This window comes from Catharus ustulatus, chromosome 1 (genome assembly GCF_009819885.2).
Source record: "Catharus ustulatus isolate bCatUst1 chromosome 1, bCatUst1.pri.v2, whole genome shotgun sequence".
NCBI classification, from domain to species: Eukaryota; Metazoa; Chordata; class Aves; order Passeriformes; family Turdidae; genus Catharus; species Catharus ustulatus.
In genome coordinates, this window is record NC_046221.1 from 101,409,512 (window position 1) to 101,433,014 (window position 23,503).

Sequence of the window (23,503 nt, forward strand, 5' to 3'; positions counted from 1 at the left end):
GACTGAGCATCTGTATAGAAGTTTATCCTATGGATAAATCAGGTGTCTTTCAATTACTCTGCAAATAAAGTTCTGTAACTCATTGTGGATGAGAATAAAGAAGGTCAGAGAAAGTGCTGAGAGGGTTAGAAAGCAGAGTAGTACAGTTTATTAAGATTAACAGCTGCAAACTGGATGTTGCTAATAGCAAGACGGATTACATAAAACAGGTGAATCCTTTCATGAAGTCTTATATCTTCTATATTCCTTATTATAAGGAGCTTACTTATAGCCCTGTAGCAAAACCATGTGTCCTTGTCACCCAGCAGGATTTTTAAGTGCTCAGTCAGGCTAGCTGGGCTGATGACTTGCTGGCTGGTTGAATGGGTGAATCCTGCTAGCCAAGATCACCTCAGACTTACCCTAACGTGCGAGCCGTTATTGCTGACTGCCTGCAATCATAAGCATTGATAGTAGACACAGTCTTCATTTCAGAGTATGGGGCAGACAATTCTCAGGCTGAAAAAAAAAAACAAAATCCGAAGATTTTTATTAAAACACGGCTTTTTACTGGAAAAAACAAACAAATAAATACATAAATAAGTATCCAGGCTCCCTCATCATTCACCTTCCAGAATAGCTGCTGTGCTGCTCAATGCTGTCCCAAAGACAGCAAGGGCACCCACCTCATTAAAAGGTGCCCTAAAGACAATAGGCCTCCCGCCCAGGCTAGGGCTGCCCCCAGCCCTCCGGCAGACCCCGGGCTGGAGGACAGACCCGTCCGGCCCCGGAGGGCCGCCAGCCCGGCCCCGCAAGTGCGCAGCCCCGCTCCATGCCCGCCGCGGAGCCGCCGGCACCCAGCCATCGCTGCCGTCCGACCTGCGCTCACCCCCGCCCGCGCCTCTCCGCACCCGCGCAAAGGGGATCCCGGGCTGCATTTCATTTTTGATTGACTTACACCTCTCCAACACCCCCACACCGCTCCCCCCTTCTCTCCCCACCCCGGCTGCGCTTCCAGAAACACTTTTCTTGTTGCGAGCGGAGTGAGCATCAGGTGCGGGCGAGGAGGAGCAGCGCTGACCCCGCCTCCGAGATGCTGCTGCGGCGTGGGGAGCCCGGGGAATGGCCTGCGGGTATCCCGGCTCTCCTGCCTCTGACCCCATCCCCGCGGGAGTCAGTGGCTTTCCCGTGACCGCTGCTCCCCAGCCCGGCCGCCGCAATAGCGGTGCAGAGGAGCGGGGGGATCCCATCCTGCTCCCCCTGCACTTCCGTGGCACAAATCTTCCCTTTTCCTCGTCCCACCCCGCCAACCCAGCCGTGCGCCTCGCCCCCTGTCCTTTTTTTTCTCCCACCCCTCGCCCGGGCCGGCAGTGCCGGGGCCGCGGCGCTGCGGGAGTCAGGTGCCGGCTGCCGCGGCTCTGCAGGGCCAGCTCTAGAAGCCGGGAGGGGACACAGCCCTTTCTGTTCATCCCCTCCTCCTCCCCTCTTGTTTTTCATTGAAACCATTTCAAATCCTCTCAATACTCTTGTTATTGGGATGTTTTCTCTGCTATATTCCCCCACTCTCCCTTCCCGCCCTGACCACTAGCCCTCCGCAATCTCGCCAAAGAGATGGGTGTTTGGGGTGGGATGTAGCTGGGGAGGAAGATAAGTCCTAGAAGCGGGGGGAGGGCGGGAAGGAAAGGGAGAGATTTTGCAGTCGTCTCTGGGCTGATTGGAAGAGGTAATCATTGTATCTGCGGCCGGAGGATTAGCAAATAAACTTTTATTGCTCCCTTTTTTGCGTCTGTGTGTGCGTGTCTTTGTGCGTGCGTGGGTGTGGGTGTGTTGAGCAAGAAGTCGGCTCTCAAGGGGGAAAATCTTCTCAATTTCCCTTCGCAGGTGCAGGTCAAGGAGGAATTCATGAGCATTTTGCCTGATCCATGAACTGATTAGAGAGGGGAAGCGAACCCCCTCCTCTTACCCTTCCTTTCCCAGTTTTGAGATCATTCCTTCCCCACCACCGCCGCCCTCCCGTCCTTCCCCTCCTCTTCCCCTTCCCCTTCTCCTGCATGAATGAATGGAACTGTCTCCACGGTTTTCTTCGTCTTCTCGCCCTGGACTGGAGAAGTGAGGGGGGATCTATCTATCCTCATCCATCTCTTTCTTGCTCCATCCATTCCCGAGGGAATTTCAGACCGTGCAATGTGTTCTCAGCCTCTTGACGCTGCTACCACTTGATACTATGTTACGCGCAGAGAGAGGGTTTTGCAAAAATGGATTTATTCGATTTTAAAGGATTTCTTCTCTAATAAGGTTCTCATTGCACACAAATATGACTAAATCCCCTATTTGGTAAATCTTTCTCTACCCCACCCCTCCTCTTTGGGTTCCCTCCCGCCCGCCCCCACCCCTTCAGAGGAGCAAGCACAGGGAGCTGATGACGGACCCATTAATCCCTTCTTCAATGCATCAAAAGAAGCCGAAGGGCTGGAAGTCGCTGGGCTCGGAGTCCTGCAGGAAATGCTTCGATCTGCTTTTGGTTCTGTATGAAACTGGTGACTAGGGGCTCGGCTCGCTCCGCCGCCGCCGCCCGCCGGCACCTGGATGCGCGGGCCGCCGCCGCCGCCTTGCCCGCCGCCGCCGCGATGCACCGCTCGTGGCGGTGCTGGTGATCGCTCGGCTGTGATGGGATTGAGCCGGCGGTGATCATTTGAAGGCGGTGAGGGAGAGCCAGGGAGAGGAAGGGCTGCTCCGCTCTGCTGTGTGTGGGCTTCAGGATTTTTTTCTTTTTCTTTTTTTTTTTTTTTTTCTCCTTCTTTTTCTTTTCCTACTTCCATCCTCTCCCCGCCACTGGAAGTCCTCCCGTATCTAAATGGAATTAGTGGAAACCGAAGCCCCTTGTGTAAGGAACAGACATGACCCATGGGCGCAGCTTCTTTCACAGTGAGTATCTATCTCCCCCTTCCCACCTCCCACCCCCGACCGAGCTCCGCCGCCGCGCACGGGCTCCTGCCCTCCGCTGCCTCCACACCTGGCGTACCGGGACGCCCAGGCTCCCGCGGCGTGGGGGCGAGCTCCCCCCACGCACACGCCGCATCCTCTCCCCCATCACGCCGCGGTGCACCGGAGGGGGCCGGTGTGTGCCAGCGCCGTGGGGCGGGCGGCGGGGCGCGCTCCGGGGGCTGGAGGCTTTCTCCTGGGCGCGACGCGCTGGTGGCTTTTGCCGCGCCGGGAGGGAGCGGAGGGCACTGCCCCCGCTGTCCGCGGAGCTGCCGTGGGGCCCCGGCCGGGCTCGAACTGGGCACCGAGGGTGAGGGGGCGCGGGGCAGCGCCGGGAGCCGCGGCGGGGGCGGGGGCGGCCACACCGGGCACGGATCCCGCGGAGCTGCGGGGCGGGGGCGGCGCCTTCGGCTGAAATCCACCAGGATTAGCAAGGAAATATGTCACCTACTATTCCAAGACCTTAGGGGCCTCAAGGTGCTCGGTGGGACCCCCTCTCCCGCCTCCGTTTTGCAGAGGGTCCACTATTCTGAAGGGGCTTGGCTGGGCGCTGCTCCTCCCAGCACTTCTCTGTGCTCCCGCACCTGTACAATAGCGCTATGGCCAGGTATTGCTTGTCCAACAACTCTTCGCCAGCCTAAGCCACGTCTGAGCCAAATCACAGCCTCCTAAAAGCCTGGCCAAGAGATAAATCACTTAATGTACAGCTTGTAATGAAAAAATGCACAGATCCAAAAAAGAGGGAAAGATGTGTAATCAGTGGCACTAGAAAGCACGATTATAATTACACCTGTGATTAGGAGGGAAAGGAGAAGGAGGACGACAGTGAAAATGCAACAATAAATTTTGTGGAAACTTTAAAATAATTCCCAAACCGAGATAATCACAATATTGTCACTATGCTGCCAACACTTCCCAAGTGACAGTTTTCAATGAGTGAAGATTCCGTGGTTGGTCTCTTTGGGGTCTTTTTTTTTCCCGTCTCTATAAAGCACTGTTCTTTTCTGTGGTTCGCGAAAGAAAAAGGCATGAGAAATTCAAACCTGAAATTGAGTATCATGGGTGTATTTGTGCAGAGGGATCATGGAATAAAATGTCTTGGCTTCTGCTTCTGTATTTGTATTGGCTTTTCCCAAGAAGACCACAATTTTAATTACTTTCTGGCAACATGCATATTTTGGTGCTGCTCTTAATAACACTAAAGCAAGAGTCTTCCCCTTTTTTTTTTTTTTTTTTTCTCTCTAATATGGGAGAAGTGTTTCACTTTATCAATCCAAATGCTAGATATTATATGTCCAGGATAAAACCAAAACCCTAAAGCACTTAATTTTTTAGTCTCTTCTTGTCTATTAAGCTTTATTATCAAGATTATTTTGACTGCTTATTAATTAAAAATACTGATATAATGATATAAATAAATATAGCTGTATGCATTGGGAAAACAGCTCTGTGATTTGGAAAGCTCTTTCCTAGCAGTTACAGCTGGAACTGAAAAGACTTGTGTATTTTTTGTCATCTTGGTAATAACAGATCTGTGACTTGGACCAACTCTTTACTTCTCTGAACTCCACTTTTTTCCATATAGAAAATGAGAGGAGACCTAACAGATAAAGAGGCTTAAAATGAAACTGTAAGAATCAGATAAGAATTTTTATTAATTTCCTAATTACCAAAAAAATGGAATTTGTTTTGTTATTGTGCGTCCTATTCTAGCATCCACAAGTGTGTGGGCAGAAGGAGTACTGGCAGCTGATTCCATATTTGAACACCAATCCACTTTACACTATTGAGAAATTAAGTGTAGGCTGGTGAGGATTACAGGCAGAGATGCTTTATGATCACTGCATGAAACACAGCTAAAGTACATGAGCAACTCAGTAAAGGGGTGATTCCTACCTTGCCTTCGGATTTTGACACAGTCGGCAGGCAGAGCCCCAGCTAGCATGTATTTCCAGAATTCATCCCTGAGGAGAGCAAGGGCATGAATGGCTAAGCAGCATTCAGATCCAAGCAGAAAGTGTAGTGTTCTCACTGAATGCCCATGACATACAGAGTTTTAACTATCAGTGCTGCCAACATCCGTCTCTAGGGGCTGAGCTTGACCAAGAAATAGTGAACTTGCTGCCAAGCCTTCATTTTCCCAGAATTTTAATCTTACCCTGCTTAATAGGGTAGCCATCATCCCTGCCTCAAACCCTCTCTCACATGGGAAAGGCCAAAGACATAGAAATAGGGATCTCAGTGCCCTCAGAATACTGGAAATATGGAGATTGGCTTCCCTTGGGGTGAAAATCACACACAAATTGTGATTACAAAGGTGAAAATGTTCCAAGCACCATCTTGGAAAGGATCATAGTTACTAGCCCATGGTAGCTTTTGGTGTCTCTTGAGGGAAATAAAAAGAAAGTATGTCATTCAATTACTTGTATTAATTGATTAGTTCTTCATCATAGTCATCAACAAAATGGTAGCTGACTGATCCAAAATGCTCTGAAAAAGCATGCAACTTCATTTCCACCTTAAGGTCAGTGTAGCCTGGGCACTGTGTTTGGGCCCAATGCCAAAGTAGCCAGGGCAAAGCCCTAAGCACTCCAGGAACAGATGGATCTGTTCTCTTCTGTTCTTGCTCTTCTACTTTCTCTGATAGCCAGATACGAATGATGACAAGAAAATCAGTGTGTGATTTCTTCATCAGGTAGCTAGCCAGTCACTTTGATCTTCCAAATTAGTCTCATTATGACTATACTATGGGTTTGCCTCTTAGCCTTTTCTAGTCAAACTGTTATATTTGGAAATTCCGAGAAATCCAGCAATTATCTCCAGGTCAAAGTCCATTTCAGAAAGGTTACATTTGTTTCCAAGAGGCATAGTTGTCCTATCATGGTTGGAGACAGTAGATACCTCTTTGTAAAATGGGCTGCAGATTCACTGCAGCAAAAACGCAACACCCTCTCAAGAAGTCAAACTAGATTAATGAGATTGTTAAGCACACACAATAATTTACTTCACTAGAGATTTGCAAATACTTTGATGGATGTGAAGAACCCAACCCCTCACTTTTTTCCTACTCCCAGTACTCATTTTCAAATTTTATTATGCTATAGTGAGAGACATTAGTATATACAGTGGCACTGAAATTTAGTCTCTCTCTGTCAAAAGTAGCCACTTTTCTCTTGCTGACACAAGCTATTATTATATAAATAAGAATCAGTAAAAATGTTTTTCTCTAATATTAAAGAAAAAGGAAAAAAACAGGATGTGAACATCAGTGCCTGTGGATTTCATTTTAAACCCAAAAGACCTCCTCTTTATTTGCATATATTTGCAAAGATAAGTACTTACAAGAACAGGCTGCGAAGAAACTTGTTTATACAATATGTGCAATTAAAAAATGCAAGTAAACGTGAAACTTTTTCTTTACAGTAATGGTATTTCATTTGTATTCTTGTGAGATATATGAGTACAAGTGATTTGATTGCAGAAACTATCACTCTGTGATATTTAATGCATATTTCTCTTTCAGTTGTAGCAAGTCTAATCATCCTACATTTGTCTGGGGCAACCAAAAAAGGAACAGGTATGTAAACTTCAAACATTTTTGTCAGACAATTTATTAGAGACCAAAATATGGATTTGAGTTTATAGTTTAGTTTTTGAAATTTTTAGTAGCTCATTAACTTCCAGTGTCTCCCCTTTGTCCCTTTGTTTCGAGTATTCACATGCCTGTATATAAAAAAAAAAATCTATGGGTGCTCATCAAGCTCAACCTGACTAAAAACTATAAAATACTCCCACTTTCAAATTGGGAAGTCCAGTTTGGGCACTCACCTATCTGCACTTAAAATCTTTTTTCTTGTAGAAGTATAATTAAAACCCTGAAATTTGGTATAATGGGTGCATTTGTGCAGGAGGAGTATAGAAAGAGATTCTTGAAAGCCTTGGATGCTCAGTGTGAGGAGGACCTAGCAGGGAATGCTGCTAAGCACAGTGTGTGTCTGAACCTGTGTCTGAATGCACAGTCCCTGCGGGCCAGAGTTCATTGTAGGAAATTAGGCTCCATGTCATACTCTGCCTGGATACAGACCAAGGTGAAAAAGAAATGCTTGCAGTGTGTAAGTCAGATCTCAGACTGTTAATATCATCCTTAGAAGGTGCTTGTTTTTCTACATTGATCCTAAGAGGGAGCCTCAAACACCTTTACTCTATGCACTGGGGGCTTAAGTTATATGGGACAGTTCTTTGATTATTAGATACCTCATTCAGAGCAACACCAGTCTAGAACCTACCATTCTTCCTTTTAATAACAGTCAAGATATATTTCCTTCTGAAAATCCTATCTCATTTAAGCCTACTTGCCAAAGCAAGATGCTCAGGAAGGGATCCCTGATCTTCTTCAGCTTGAACTGGCCCAAACCTTTGACTCCAGTCTCTGTGCCAGAAAGCAGAAAGAAATCCAAGAGATTCAGGGCTTGGAAGAAGCAGACAAGCAGGTCTGACTGCTCTCTGATGATTCACTTACGAGAAGGAAAGTTCTGGGCTGTGATTTCTGGCCTCAGAGCTATTTGTTAATTTTACACCAAACAGTGAGATAAAAATAATCTATGAAGCAGATGCCAGGAATTCCTCTGTTTACCTCTGTCCAGTGAATACAGACTAAATATGCTGCAGATTTAAAACAGCTTCTGTATACGATCATAATTCTCTGGGTTATTTCCTAGATTTTTTGACTGAAATATTCCTGTATTATGGCATGAAACTTGCTGATAGAGCACAAGCTTGAGCTTTTTGAGATGTATGAGCGGGAAATTCATGCTTTCCCATTCTCAAGCACATGCTTCCCCTAGAAGGTTATTATTTTAAAAGCAATGCAAATTTATTTTCCCCTAGATATACAAATCTCTCCTCTGTTTTGAAAAAGATGTTTTGAGTAAGAATTATATGTTTGTACCCCTAAAAAACAGCTTTCTTTTTCCCTAGATCAATAATCATACTCATTCTCAACAGAGAAAAGTTTGAGGACACTGCCAGAAAAGGGCCTGTTTTATTTATCCTGTTAGAGAGTTCCAAGTGTCACATGGACATAATAATCTGTGAACTAATTATATAATGCTTAATGTCATCATTTCACAGAAAAGCAAACTACTTCCGAAGGACAGAGACCAGTGCAGTGTGGAACTTGGACAAAATATGCAGAAGGCGGTTTCTTCACTTCTCCAAATTACCCCAACAAGTATCCTCCGGACAGAGAGTGTGTCTACATTATAGAAGGTGACCGAAAGAAGCCTCTTTATATTTTACCATCAACTGTATTTAAAAGAATAGGTTTTGTTATATGTGAAGAGTAGGTAAAGTCATGGTAATAAAACTTTTCAGGACAAAAGATTTAGAGAACCTCTTGATATTTACCTTGATATGACTCATAAATTAGTTAAGTGGTAAGTATGCATGACTCAGTAATAAACAGTACAATTTATTTCAAGATATTTAGAAAATGCTGTAATGTGACAGAAGAAAGGATATTTTAAAAGGAGCAGTAAAAGTGAACATGGGAAACAAAAATGTTTTTGACTTCATGCAGACATTTTGAACTGACCATAACCAAACCAAGGATGACAAGTTTAGCTGGGCAAAGTGCAGTAAAAGAAGTAATATGGAAAATATCTATATAGAGAGTGCTAAAATTATTTTCCATCCAGTTGTTCATAAGAAATGAAAATGAAAAAACCCAACCTACACAAAAAACCTAGAAAACAGTTAACATGGGGACAAAACAACTCTATAGCTTAGCTTTTAAAGGGTATGCAATTGCAGATACGGAAGTGATGTAGGAAAGGCTAAAGGTGTATTACAAAAAATTATCTGGTTTCTTTTCATTAGTCTTAATACAGTGGATGTTGAAGAGGTTGCTGTAATAATGAATGTGTGAAAATAATAGAGATTAGATACTGTCAGAGCTCAGAAAAGATGAATCAGGTACTTTAAATATAAAGTCCCTTAAAAAAGTTTCTTTCATGAGTTGTGAATACACGTAGAATGAAACAGTGATGGTCTTCTATCCATGTTTCATTTAGAGAATTGTTGATTAATTAATAATGGAGCAAGCAATTACATAAATAGTTATTTTATGAATGTATCAGGTATTACCAAGATATACTTCCAAAGATATATAGCTGATTTAAATTCAATTAGCTGCTCTAGACCCACACACACTATGTACTTTTAGAAAGTCAAAAGTCACAGCAAAATGACTGAATTCCACTTTGGTGCTTGGTAACTTGACTGAAGTCAGAAGAGGTGATAATAAATAATGTAGCAAAACAAACTCTTAAAATAAAATTTATGTTAGTCCGTCTTTGTGTATGTCTGAAATCTAAGCAGACATATGGTAAATATTTAAATTCTATCATAGTTTAGTAATTGGTTTAAAATAATATTTTTTTTGAAAAAGATAAATGTATAGGTTCAAAATGGATGTTGCTAGATTTATGTCTTTTTACATATGTTGATCAAATTATCACTCCTGTGAGACTGGGAAGAAGCAAGCCTATTTTACATTTAAAGATCTGAAACAAGGGATGTTTGATCATTAAAGTGAAATGGTGTAGAAAATAAATCAGAATTTTTGTAAAGTTTAGTCCCATATCTCAGGTCATGTGATATTCTTCCTCACAATAAGAAGGTGCTTGAACTTGAAAGTCCAATATTTTAAAGATTTTTATCTTTTTTTACTGTAATTAAGTACTTATAAAAATATAGTTAATATGCTGAAAGATGCAAAATACACTGTTGAAATAATGTGATTTAAAATACTTACGAACAGAAATGCCTAAGAACAATTTAAGAAGGAAAGATTTAATAGACCAACTTCTGTGATGAAGATGAAATTCCACATTGACAAGTTTAGAGCAATGTATAGGGAAAAGAGTAAACTCAACAGACATCTTGTCATAATTTACTGGAAAATTTGATCTTGTAAAATCCATTTAAACACATTTTTTTTATGGTACGGGTATTTTCTACTTCTCCATCCAGCCTAATCAACAGTTTGGATTTCAGCTGGTCATTTAAAACCCACAATGAACCATAAGCATTGCACATCATTTTCAGCTCTGATCTCCCCATGTCTATTCCTGTCTTCTAAAAAAACCAGAAATAGTTCATGTCAGTCTGGAAAAATCACAAAAATAAGCAGAAGATAGGAAGATATCTCAGCAATAATATTTTAAAATATGGCAAGTTTTTTAAAAAAGCAAAAAAGAACTACTGGAGGTCAACAAAACATTTTTGTTTCAATTAGAATAAATTATTTGTCCATTTTTGGGTTTTTTTGCACCACACGAAATGACAGAAAATTATAAAGAAGTCTAGCAAGCATCAACTTTTCCCAAAGTCTTTTATATTCTGTGAAAGTCATTGTCATAAGATATGGATATTAAAGGATTTAAAAAAAATACTTACAGTAATGTCTTTGAAATCAGGTAACATGCTACAGAAATTGGGGACAATCCCAATCAATGGAGGAAATAAATATTTTAGAGTAAGACAGAAACATCTCTATATACATTTTATTTCCATATTTATTATTGAAATCTCAATATGCTTGAGCAACTTCTGAATCCTTTTGAATGCCAAGTACCAAACTAGAGGAATGGTTGATACGGTCTATAATATCAACCCCCATCACTATCTCCCTGTTGTATGTTTCAGGGAGTCCAGCATACCAGGACTGTATATGTATGATGTGAGCATAAACACATATATGAATCACTTGGTTCTTTCCTGCTACTTGCATTCATTTATTTGCTATCAAACATACCCTCAGGGCAAATTCCAGTACAATTCCTAGTGTCTTTAGGGGTCTTTCTTGAGGACTCCAGCTTGTAAATGGAAGAATTTCATCTCAATTTTTGTCCCCTCCACATTGTGGCTCTACTTATATATATACAAGCCTTTTATCATGTCAAAATTACTTTGCTGAAGTAAAGGAGCTGGCAAAAGTTGCCATGATCATAGACTGTGAATTTCTGAAAGAGAAGGGGATTTCTGACTTCAGCTGCTTCTATCCTAGCAGTCAAAAACATAAGCAAATAAAATAGTTGAAAATTTCTTTAGATTATTCTGCTTTTTTTTTTTTTTTCTGTTTTAGTAAGTAGTCAATAATGATAATGAGCTCTTGGGACAACTAGGAGTTTTAAAGTCCAGATAGAACGCCTTTCTAAAAGAAATCCTTTAAGTCATCTAGAAATCAGAGATTCTGTACAAAAATAGTAATGCTACAGAGGAGTGCCACAAGTGAGACTTGGAGAAGAGGTATACAACTTCCCAAGGAGTTTCTGATGAATCCCATTTGCCTTTCAAAATGCAATGAGAATTTGTTCATTTTGTTTATTGGGGTTTTTTTGTGCTTTTTATTTTTGGGATTTTTTTTGGTCTTTTTTTTTTTTTTTTTCCATCTTATTTGGCATATAGATAACATGGAAAATGAGCTGAGAAAAATTGGCCAAATTTCATCCTTATTTTACATATTCATGATTCTAACCTGACAAAATTCACAGCTGCCCAGAACAATCACAGCAGTGACAGCAATAGCCTTTGCCAGACTGCAGAACATTTGGCATGCGTGCTACTAAAGGAAATTTGCAAAGGAGATTTTGCAGGAGCAAAGGCTTTTATTTGTATTAAAGTATTTGAGGAGTGGCATAGTTATACAATACACACTATAACTTGGGAATTGGTTTAGCAATCCTGTAAGTGAAATACCTGCAAAATTTTTGCCACTCTTCTACTTTTAATAATTTAGTGTTTATTTATTAATATAGTTATGGACTAGAATTTCTTTACAGAGCTATAAAATATATCTTCCACTTAACATGTTTGTGAACATACAGAGTTATTGCTCTTGAAGGTCTCATGTTCTCACAAAAGACCATTAAACTCTTCCATGATTCTTCACAGGTGTTAGAAAATTGTCACGTTATCACTGAATGGAAAATCTCTGCTCGAAGTCCTTTTTTATTCCACAGTGATTTTTGTGCTAAAAGAATTTTCACCAAAACTGTGAAAGAACCCTCTTTTCAAAGGAAGATAAATGTGGTTTTCTTTTCAATAATAGCAGGATAACCAGAAGGAATGAGGATTATTGAAATTATTAGTAGGGTAACAGCTCATAGAGATGGTAGTAGGTGTTGAGTTGTTTCTCATTTCCATGCAGTGCAGCAAATCGAAACAGATTTTTTCACTTAACTTCAGCTGTCACTACACAGACTTAGAGACTGACCTGAATTAAAACCTTAATTGTGTAGTTTTGCTGCAACTGTTCTACTGCAAGCTGGAACTCAATGACTCTTTTTTTTTCATTGGAAGTAAAATTTCAAGACCGTACTTGTGTGAGATAATTAGATGAAAAATATGACAAGACATGCAAGTATTAAGTAGGCCTTTCCATGGTGCTAAACACTTTTTAAGAAAGATATTTGGAAACTAATTATGAAACTTGTGAGTCTTGAAATCAAGTCATTTTATTAGATATATATTTCTCAATATATTTTATTTGGTGTTGACTTTTCCTGACATTGTAGTCACAGAAGAAGTTCTGAAGATGTGAATGGGCTTTACCTGTGAATTAGGATACCAGAAATAACCACTGGATGGTTATCCAATTAGATGGCCAGATCTGGCCAAATCCAGTCTGTAAGATTTGCATACTCTGGTTTTTTTTGTTTTATTTTTCTGTAGGTACACACACACTATTATTAGTGATTATTCTGAACTTGTTCCCAGTTTATTTTTGTAAGTTTTACTGTGACCTCATTTGCACACACTCTGTTGCAAAAGCAATGACAGAAGGTGCGTATTTAAACAATGGCTGCTTGTTTTACCTTGCATTTAGCAAAGAAACTCCTTATTAAAGCCAGAGCATAAGTGTCAAATTATGCCATTTTTGCTAAAAGGAATTTACAGTTGAGAATTTGAATTATGCATTTTCAGTGCTTGTCATCATATCTAGGAAGTTTTGATTCATTTTGTATCCTATGCAGATTACTGCAAACATTTACTAAATATGAAACACAAGATGAAAAACAGAGGTGCATTTAAAAGCACCTGATGAAAAGGTCATGAATGCATGTATTGCACCCTGTTATTGCACATAGTTACAGAAATATGAAGTGTTCCTGCTGGCATGGCCAAAATGAAGCCAGAACATGACTTTAGATTTAGGATTGTGAATGGCAGTGGCCCAGCCCTCAGACTTAGTCCCCAGCCTTGTTTATCCCCAGTGGACAAGTACTGCTAATAAATAGTCAACGCTCCATTCTTAAAGCAAAGTAGCCCTTACTCATGGCACCTTTAGGGAAAAGTGGAAACTCTTGAGCTCTCCTTGAGCTGATGTGATTCTCTTTGATCCTCTAGCAAGATTTGAGTTTCACTAGGAAAAGGTTCATCTTGACTTTGTTGAAAAATAAGCAAAAGCAGGTTAACTGTAGCAATGTTTTGGTCATAAAACTCGTTGGCAATGTGAGATTCAGAAAACCACCTGGAGATTATTGTTGTGGAAATTTTGTATTTGCTCAGGTCATGCATTCACCCAGTCAATAGCTCTCCCGTGTAACTCTGTAGGCCTGATTTTCATTTATGCACACTCTTTCCTTTTACTTTAGAGCCTCCTATACCAAGGCTATAGTTAGCTCTAGGGCTCCTTTTTGAGACCAAAAGTCATGTTAAATGACAGAACTCTGAGGGGGCCTCGTGGCTGTTTCGTGTTACATGAGTCTTGGATACAGAGAAGACCTGTTAAGGATTAAACTATGGGCTGGTACTTGTAACTCTCTTCTTGGTAGGAAATAAGGCAGCAGAAAAGAAAGTTTTTAAAGGATAAATATGTTATGATAATGGCATAAGACAATTTTGAAGCAATCACTTTGTGGCTGTGGGAAGCACAGCAGTCATACAGTGCGCTATGCTGTTGTGTGTCACTAGCAGTAGTTGGAGAATCGATCTTCATATCTAGTTTGTGAGATTAAAACATAATAATAAAGCTCTAGGCAGGTTAACAGCATGACACTGGAGTCATGAATGTGGGAGACTTGTGAACCATTATGAGCCTTCTTAAGATTACCTTAAGTGTTGTCAGGATAGAGTTTCTGATACCTTACTCTGCAGTCCTTAGGTGAATGATGAACAGTTCTCAATAAATTTCTTTAAATGGAATAGGAGAATGCAGAATATGACACCAAATTGATTGCTCTCTTCTGTCCTAGTATTGCTTAGTTAAGTTTAAATCAATAATTTTTATAAAAGTGTAAATTCAAGAATAGAAACATCTGAATAAAATTAATCTATCATGTTTTCCAGGTATTTAATATTTTACTATAATCTAAAAAGATTTAATTTGGTCTTCAAACCTCACAAAGGATAAAATCATTATGCTTTGCAAGCTTTATTATCTGACTTTACTTTTGTAAAATTTTTTTTGTACTTTCAAAGTGCTTTCTTTTCCATAGACTGTGAATTTGGTGCAATTATATGTAAAACACAGACTTTTGCTTTTGCTATTGACTTTGTATGGGCTTAAAGATCACAAATTTCCTAAAAATGGGTATAAATATTGACAAGGCAATAGCAAGTACTTCCCTAAATGTGAATTTCTTCAAATTGAGAACAGTAGAAAAGGCTTATTTCTTACGTTGAATTAAATGTTTCAATAAATATCAATCAACCAATTATTTTAACATTGTAAGTAAAGCTGTTAAAATAATATTTCTTTTCAAATAAGGTGTTTTATTAACTTCTTAAATGTTTCTTACTAAATGAGACTGTATTTATCACATGAAATAGTTGTAAAAGTTATCTGACTATGGACTCTTATGTAAAGACTTCAAAATGTACTTGATATCTTCTTACTCAGTTAATTTTAAGTAGTCTCTCTTCTTATGTGAGTTAAGAGTTCATACCAAAAGCTTATTTTTAAAACGTTTCAGAATCCAAAAAAGATATTTGTTCTGGTCACACTGACAGTTTTTTTATTACTCTTGAGGAAAGAAATGTAGAGATACTGACTCCTGGAGTGCAGCAGTTTTCATGCTAAGCAGTTTCCATGCTAATAACTCGGCATGGAGTTCGATCTTGCATATTTTCATGTGAAAAGAATGGTAACTCTGGCAAAGCTTATGGTAATACAAACCTCTTTTGTAATGTGTAAAGTGTCGGACATGATCCCATGGGAGGCACAGTGGGCAATGACACAACAAATCCTTGTCTTAGCAGAAGGCTTTGTCAGCAAAAGGCTCCAATGCTCCATGCTCTAGACACGGAAGACATACAGTTTTTGCTATGGCCAGGATTAAATGTAGAAAAGAGTGCACCTCTAGGTGGTTGCCTCTGATAAAATATATCAATCAAACCATGATTTTTCCCTCCTTTTAAGAAAATACTATATTTCTACCAACTACTTTTTTTGCTTTGTATCTGGGATGCTGAGAAATATTTGCTTTAGAGATCATTCTGACTGTCTCTAAACTTAGTACCTATCATTAAAGATGGATTTTTTTGAAAATGCCTAATTAAATGGCCACCATGAAGTTCCTTCAAGGTTTTCAGTATATCATTTGCTCTTCAGTTATCATCCTTATTTAGTTCTTTCTTAAGTGAGAGTTTGCTGCATTTGTTCTTATGTTTCCAATGAAGTGATTCTGAGTATGAGTCATTACACCCTGGTCTGTCATTGACTGCAATACATAAAAGAACATAATCTGTTCTTACTGTAGCACAGTTGTGATCAGCCTTTTCTTCATCATCTTTTCTGGTACTAGGTATAAAAAAGTATTCTGATTAACACCAGTTCCCCAAATATAAGAGAAAAATTACTTTTCTAAATATGTAAGTTTCTTAGAAACATTTTATGTTTGCAGAAATTGTTCCTGGTCATATTTTCCTGTTCATCACAGAGATCTCTCTTAACTTTACTAAGCACTGCTGTCAAGAGTACTTTTTAAAAGGAGAACAATAGACAAATAACCTGACAGTGTGGCATTTATAAAAATTACAGATGTAGTAATTTTCAAACAAGTTTTTAAACAAAATTTCAAGATGAATACAAAATTAATACATTCTCTTTTCTTTGGTTTTGCTTTAGTTTTGAAGGGTCTTGGGTTAGAAGATAATAGCATAATTTTCTTTTTGTCTCTAGCTGCTCCTAGACAATGCATTGAACTACACTTTGATGAAAAATATTCCATAGAGCCTTCTTGGGAGTGTAAATTTGACCACATAGAAGTACGAGATGGACCTTTTGGCTTTTCCCCAATGCTTGGACGTTTCTGTGGACAGCAAAATCCACCTATGATAAAATCCAGTGGCAGATTCCTGTGGATTAAATTTTTTGCTGATGCTGAACTGGAATCTATTGGATTTTCTGCTCGGTATAATTTTACACCTGGTAAGTACAAACCATCACATTTTTAATAGAAAAAAGTTATCATTGTAACTTTTCTAATGATGTATAATCTTGCTAAAAAATAATATCTTTAGCTGAGACTTAGTTTATTGTCAAGAAAGGTATTAATAGATAGGAAATTGATAGAAGTCATTTGTAAGGCTTATTCAAGGGAAAGATTTTCAGATTCTGCAGTTTTTAAAAGTATTATTTTCAAGTGAGTGCTATTACAGAAGGTCATTCAAAATGTTTCATGGGAAGTTTAGTGTTTTATGCTTGACTATTACGCTGTGCAGCTTTCCTTTAAAAAAGATCATTGATAAAGTATTCTAATAAAAAATGTAATTATCTCAGAAAATTCCATCATTGCTTTTCTACTTCAACAATCATTTCCCCAGCTGAAGAGTGAAATCATTCTCCTTCCTCAATAAAGCAAACTATTACAAGTATTACCAGACGATGTGTGAAGTTCAACTAGTAACACATATTAAATATTTTTCTAATAAGGCTGTAAATCTTAATTGCAATTGTACAAGTATTCCTTGTCACTGTTTAATTCATTAAAGTAAAACAAAATTCATAGTCATACTTTCCATCAATTCCCCTGCTCCCCCACTTATTAACAAAAGATTGCTGATTTTAAATTTGTTCTTTGGCTGCAGCTCCACTATACTGCACTGCAACTGCACTGCTGGATGTGACGTAGTTCTGTGACTTCTTGTGTATTGAGTGATGAGTCATGCTTTAATATAACTCACTCTAAATCACTGTAATTATTATGTAATTTTGTCAATTATGTCACTATTTTTTCAGCTAAATTGTTGTGTTAGGTTGAACAATGTTCTCTAGAATACCACCTAAAATTAGCAGACCCAAAATTCTTCCTTAATTATTCCACTAGCATCATAGAAGACAGCAGGTCTACATGCTCAGTGTTGCTCTTCTTTCTGGTTTTCTTTCATTAATTCAAGGAAAATACTGATAAAACTATCTAGCATAGTTAAATTCTCTTTCAAGTCAAGGATACTGTTTTGCAGTGTCTAAACATATATAGAAGATTCAAACAGCAGCAGAAGAGAGAGCTTCTGTAACAATTTATTTGATAGCCAGGTATATGTATCTGTTGTAAACAAAGACAATGGACAAAATTTTGTTATAACCATATATGTACACTCTGAAAAATGAGTTAAATTTTTATCTCTCATTTACAATGGGTCTGTGGGCTTTTGACATTTCCTCACCCTGTGCTGTAGGATCTTTGCTTTATATTTCTTTACCTTTTAGTTTCCAGTTACATTATGGTTGAAAAGATATTCATAGCATAATCGGCAACTTTGTCTAAAAAACTCTCAAGTAAGAGACAGCTTCATGCATCATGTTTTATCCTCATTCCTTTTTCTACTGCTGTAAGGAGAATTTCTACACAAAGATCAATGTTGGTAAATTGGTATGGCAGCATAAATTATTCTAGACTTCAGATGGAATAGTTATATATTTTTTCTTCCTCATTTCTTTATTTTTTCCCCCTCCATAAGTTTCCATAGAAGCTGTGCAAGTAGTAAGAAATCTGTTGGAATATTGGCCAAAATGACAATATGATTAATCTGAAAAGTGCTAAACAGCACTGCTGCCTCCTTGATCACATGAAGAGGAAGCACTTCACATTCCACATTATTACTTGGACAGTCTTTTATTATGCGGACATGGATAAGGCATGACATTTTGAGATCTATTTTCCATATGTGTGCAGTGGGAGGGATCCCTGCTAACTCATAAAACAGAATGATGGCTTTTGAGGATGTATAAGAGAGTAATCCAGAGAGGACTCCACTCTAGGGTATAACAGAGTAGCACAGAGAGGACTCCAGTACAGAAAATATCACCTAAACCACCTAGAACCAGCTTAGGTAGTGACGACTTAAAAAATTAAATTATGATTAAGGAAGAGATCAGAAGAAAATTTATGGCTAACCTCTCTTTAAAGAACTTGAAGAAAATGATCCAAAGCAAAGACTTATTTGGAAACTATTGCTGTCTCAAGCAACTGAATGTTCAGGGGAAATGCAGTTTTTGTTGCGACTCATCTCACTTGTCGAAAGCAGGACGCTCTTCCTAACTGCAGACTGCACAGGAGTCTTTCTTCATCCAGAGACAAATGCAACACAGCTATTTCTCGAGTATCAGCAATCTTTGAAGGTCCCCACCTACTCCTGATGTGTCTCTCATCTGCCTCTTTTGCATTTGAAATCTTATTGGAGGATAAAGAGATGTAATATTAAATGTGTGGGGGTGTGCCTAGATTTGAAAAAAAAAAAAAAAAAAAGTAAATTTGACTAAATTGAAGCTGCAGATGTTTATTGTTATTTGAATGGTACCTGGACAAATAGGAAAAGAAATTATTTACTATGTCTCCAGGGTGTATAAAAACAGCTAACTGGATGAAATTGAAAAAAAAGATTAATTAGGGTATCATGAAAAATGCTGCAATGAAGATCTATTAGTCTGTGCAAATGGAAACAGTCCTGCACCTAAGGCATTTTAAATCTAGTTTGGACTAAGTCCTATAAAAACAAATTATATAGAAAAATCCTAAGGGAGACACTAATAATTTACAATTGCTACAACTTTTCTGTTCAATAATTTCTTTGACTCCTTGATATTGAAATGGTTGGAAACCCATCCACCAAGGAAAAGTTCAGTAAAGACTTTGGTTTCAGAAACAAATGTAACTCTTTTGCCATGCATTCTTTTCCTTTTAAATAAGCTTTTTTCAGAGGTCTTTTCAGCACTCTAAAAGGTGATATCTTGCAGAAGAAAAAAATTTAACAACAAAATCAGAGCTACACATATAACCAACATGAACACAACCAGAAACTGGTAAAACTACTGAAAGTTATGCAAAACAAAACTCCTTATTAAGGGGATAATTTAGGTCTTTATTTTTATAATTTCTAAATGATAGTATTAAGTGACACATGGATGAATGAAGTTGTATGTATGGTACAACATGTATGGTATGACATTTTCAATGTCAAAACTCTGAGCAAAAGGAAAAAGTATTCATCTTTTGCATTGTTTCAGCTAATTCAGTAATAACTAGGTGCATATTGATGTAAATTTGCAACCATTTTGCATACATGAGAGTTTATAAAAAATGAAAACTTTATTTTTATATACTATTTTAATTTTATTTTTATTTAAAATTTCTGATTAAGTGTATTAAGTTCAAAACAGAACTATCAGAACTTATTGAATCTTCATAAATGTATACAAACATTTTGGTTGGGTCGTTTTTTCTTAAGGAACCTGATTTATGAGAGAAATACATATCAGGCTGCAATAGTTTTGGGTTCCTGTGGTTCATTCTGGATACAACTTTGACTGGCTAGGGAAAAACCCATGACACAAGTCAAAAGGATAATTCATCATTGTTCTTGTTTTGTAATTCTTTGGCCATTGAAAGGCCTACACCTGAAATTTCATTTCACAGCTCTGGGTCCTTTGACTCAATCTATTACACTCATTTTTCTTAAAAAGTTTTGTCTCAAGGCAATCTTCCAAAGTGGTGTTGAATCACTGTTTTGTGCAGAAAAATTCAATTACTACTTCAAATTATTGATAACTCTTCTTTAAAAAGAGTCTTTTTTTTTTTTTTAGAGCACACAAGTATTCAGGCAGAGAGAGGCTGTGTTTATCTGAGCTTTCTTGCTCAGCTAGAATAATCAGATTTCTGTTTATCCTGGTCCCTGATTTTGCAGGACAGTGGCTTAAGATAGCACATCATTACTTTCAGTTCCTTCACTTAGTAGGAGCCATCTGTGTTTTTATTTAGCCTCATTAATGTAACGTCAGTCAGTAATGTTTTCTATTCATCTGCCCGATAATGGAAAAAGAAAAAAAAGATTTATACTCTTGTGTCCCAAAAAGTGGAATATGGAATACTTCTAAACCAGAGTAATATTACTTTTACATTCCCATTACAGTGAATGTCAGAGAAATAAAATAATTACATCCTCTGTCTTTAGGAAAAAAAAAAACAACAAACAAAATTCTTCCTTGTTGGGGAATTTGCATATTTTAGAGCTCATGAAAAATTTAATGTTAATTTATTAAATTCATTCACAATTCTAAACAACTTAGATAAAATATTATCAAATCATTTTCCCATCTAATGTCTACGTTGTGTCCTGAATGTATTTAAACAAGGGATATTTCCCAGATGTCTGGGATAGCTGAATATCCATGTGATTACTTCTAATTTATTATCAGCAATGACAATCACTTTTTAACACTTGAAATCCAGTTAAGTTTTTTGAGAACCAACAAACAATACCAGAGCCATTAAACTTTGAACAATACAATATTTTTCCTTTGGGATCAGAGTTGGTTTGGAAGCATGAGCAATTACTCATTATAATTTCATTTAAATTTTTGAGGCAGAACCACGTGATGTCAAAACCCCCTAGAAAGTGTGAATCTGTTTTATTTATTGAGATGAAACTCCCCAGCACTTCAAATTGCTATAGGCAGCTTCCTGGATTTATGAAATTTTATTGTGTTCATACAAGTGCACTTCATAAAAGTCAGGCACTTCATTGTTATTTACAAGGCATTTGGGTGTCTGGTCTTGGGAAAGAGAAGGAATTTCTCTCAAGTAAGATGACGCATTACATTGAAAATCATAATCATGGGTTTATATTAAATTTCAAGTGAAAAACAATTCCTTATGTGGAGCAAATGAGCATCTTAAAGGTCTTGTGGGGTTTTCAAATCCTATATTATGTCTTGTCATCCCATAGTTATATGTTTCTTTCAACAATTCCCAAAAGCCAAGTATAGAAATTCCTAATTTAGAAATCCCTGAGTGCTGGGGGTATCATATTAGCAACTGAAGGAAGTTGTATACTTAAGTCCCTACTCTGTAGAACTTTGATGTAAAAACAAGAGCAAAAGAAATGTAAGATACGGTTTTAAGCATTTCTAGCACTGCAGTATGGAAAAATGACAACTTAAATATGGATGCTTACTACTTCCCTGCCATCAGTACATCCTGCTCTCTACAAAAATCCCTTCCATAATTACAGTAATTTCATGACTATAAGGCGCACCCTTTTGACTAAAATTTTCCCCCGAACCCGGAAGTGCGCCTTATAGTCCGGTGCACCTTATCTGATGGACAAAGTTGCGGCATTTGCCGCCCCGGAAGTGTGAGCCGTGAGCCATGGGCAGAGCTGGTAGTGCCGTGGCTGCCGGGTGGAAGTGGGCCCAGGGGCCCGCGGCACCGCCCCTGTCGAGCACAGGCGGGCCCAGGGGCCAATGGCTGCCGGGTTGAGGCGGGGCCTTGGCCAGCAACTGTGCGGAGGGAGCTGGGGGCGGAGCCTCGCTGCAAAAAAAAAGTGTGCCCTATAGTCTGGTGCACCTTATATGATCTACAAAGTTGCGAATTTTACTGACTCCTGGGGGGTGCGCCTTATAGTCCGGTGCACCTTATGGTCGTGAAATTACTGTATATTCATTCCACAATAAGCTGGACACAGACTTCTAGAGAAGGTTCACTAGGATATTCTACAGCAGCAGAGGTGCAAATAATTCTATTCCACCTCCACAGGAAACACCTTTCTTCATTTGTAGGTGACCTCACCAGTAATGTTGATTATGATGTTGCAATAATAAATATTCTTTTCAGAGGGGTCTCATTTCTCTGACAAAAAGTTGGTGTTTTGGAGCACCTGTAAGGGATCTTTAGGAAGTATAGATGTACATTAAAATTTCGTCCTAGAAAAACAATATTTTTAGATTAAGTTGCATTTTTACAATACTGTTGTCGTTGTATAAATGGTTTATGTTATTACTTGTTACAAAACAATTAAATCTAAATCTTAGAAACAGTAGAGGATTTTCCTTAAATATGGTCTTTTTCTTATCCTCTTTTCCCTAAGGATAAACTTCTGACTTCATGTAAATACTGTGCTGAGTTAGCTTAACCTTAGGTCTGATATAAAGTGCTTACCCATTTGCTTTAAACCCTTATAAAATGAGGAAATAACCAGTAGACCCTGGACATTTGTTTCCCTTATTAATTCTTGATTTCTCTGTAATGTTTGTGAAGCACTTGCAAATGGTAGCTCAGGGAGGATAATATGGAATTTGTGCAGAACAAAAAGCCTGGGTAGTTTCTCCTACAAATATTTAAGAACAACTTATTTACAGTGAGAATTTTCACCACCCACATGTGGAACAACACCTCCAAAACGCGTTGTTATGTTACCTGGTAGTTCCTATTCAAACATTATAACACTTATTTCTTCTGGGGAAAAATTGGAAGCAGTTGTCTCATATGCAATGAATAAGGAGTTTTTGATTACTTTTCAAAGGTTTTCCAGATCATCTGATTTTCCCATCTGTCAGATTTTCTAATAGCTCATATTGGGATGCACTCCTAGGTGGTTGTGTTGTGGTCTCATCCTGACAACACTGTTCTTGTCTGTAATAGTTTCTCTCAAAGACCTTGGAAACATGGATATCTGGAGAGATTCTGCTGGCATGGAAGCAATTCTTTTTCTTCATTAATACTGCACTTAAGCTGTTCAATTTTCATCTTTATGCATTGTATCTACAGGTTTATAAAGTATTACTGGTATAGCCAATAAATCTTAGCAATCGCCCCAGTGCTTTTGTCTAATCAGTCTGAGTGTGCCCCATCTGTTAGAAAGAAAAACTATTTTTTAGTGGTTTAGTAACTATTTTTCAGTAGAACCATTCAGTTTTGATTCTTTAGCTGTCAGTGTATGTTAGGTAAAACCCATGTTTATATAATTTCTTTTCAGTCATCTCTTTACATTGGTTCAAGCAGCTGTGATTGTAGACTGGTTTTGTTATTGTCTAATTTATTTAATGAAACATTTCTCATTTCTAAGAGCAATAAATAATGATATTTATTAAGATATTTACCTTTCCTTAACAGATTTTTTTACTCTTTTTATAATGCTTCAAGCTAATTCTCCTGTAAGAGAGGATATACAGAAACTGTTTTCAGAAGTCATTCAGTTCCCTGTAATTAATAAACAGGATTTTTGCCCAATAATTAGTAGCTTTGCAAACTTAAGTCTT

General features: G+C 38.4%; 1 protein-coding gene across 4 annotated transcripts in view; it reads left to right on the forward strand.

Annotated features, from left to right (window-relative positions):
* The first annotated feature begins 1,653 nt into the window (after positions 1-1,653).
* The window catches only part of NETO1 (neuropilin and tolloid like 1), a 63,057-nt gene continuing 41,207 nt past the window's right edge, over positions 1,654-23,503 (forward strand). For 2 of the 4 annotated variants that reach the window (XR_004419326.2, XM_033071982.2), the window contains exons 1-4: positions 1,675-2,904; positions 6,485-6,538; positions 8,092-8,229; positions 16,148-16,396. Coding sequence is in view for 3 of the 4 variants with exons in the window: in XM_033071982.2 (XP_032927873.1) it covers positions 2,877-2,904; positions 6,485-6,538; positions 8,092-8,229; positions 16,148-16,396 (469 nt within the window). In the remaining variant the exon portion in view is untranslated. Of the gene's footprint in view, positions 2,905-6,484; positions 6,539-8,091; positions 8,230-16,147; positions 16,397-23,503 lie in introns of all 4 variants that reach the window. The other 2 variants (XM_033071990.2, XM_033071969.2) reach the window with 2 other exon arrangements.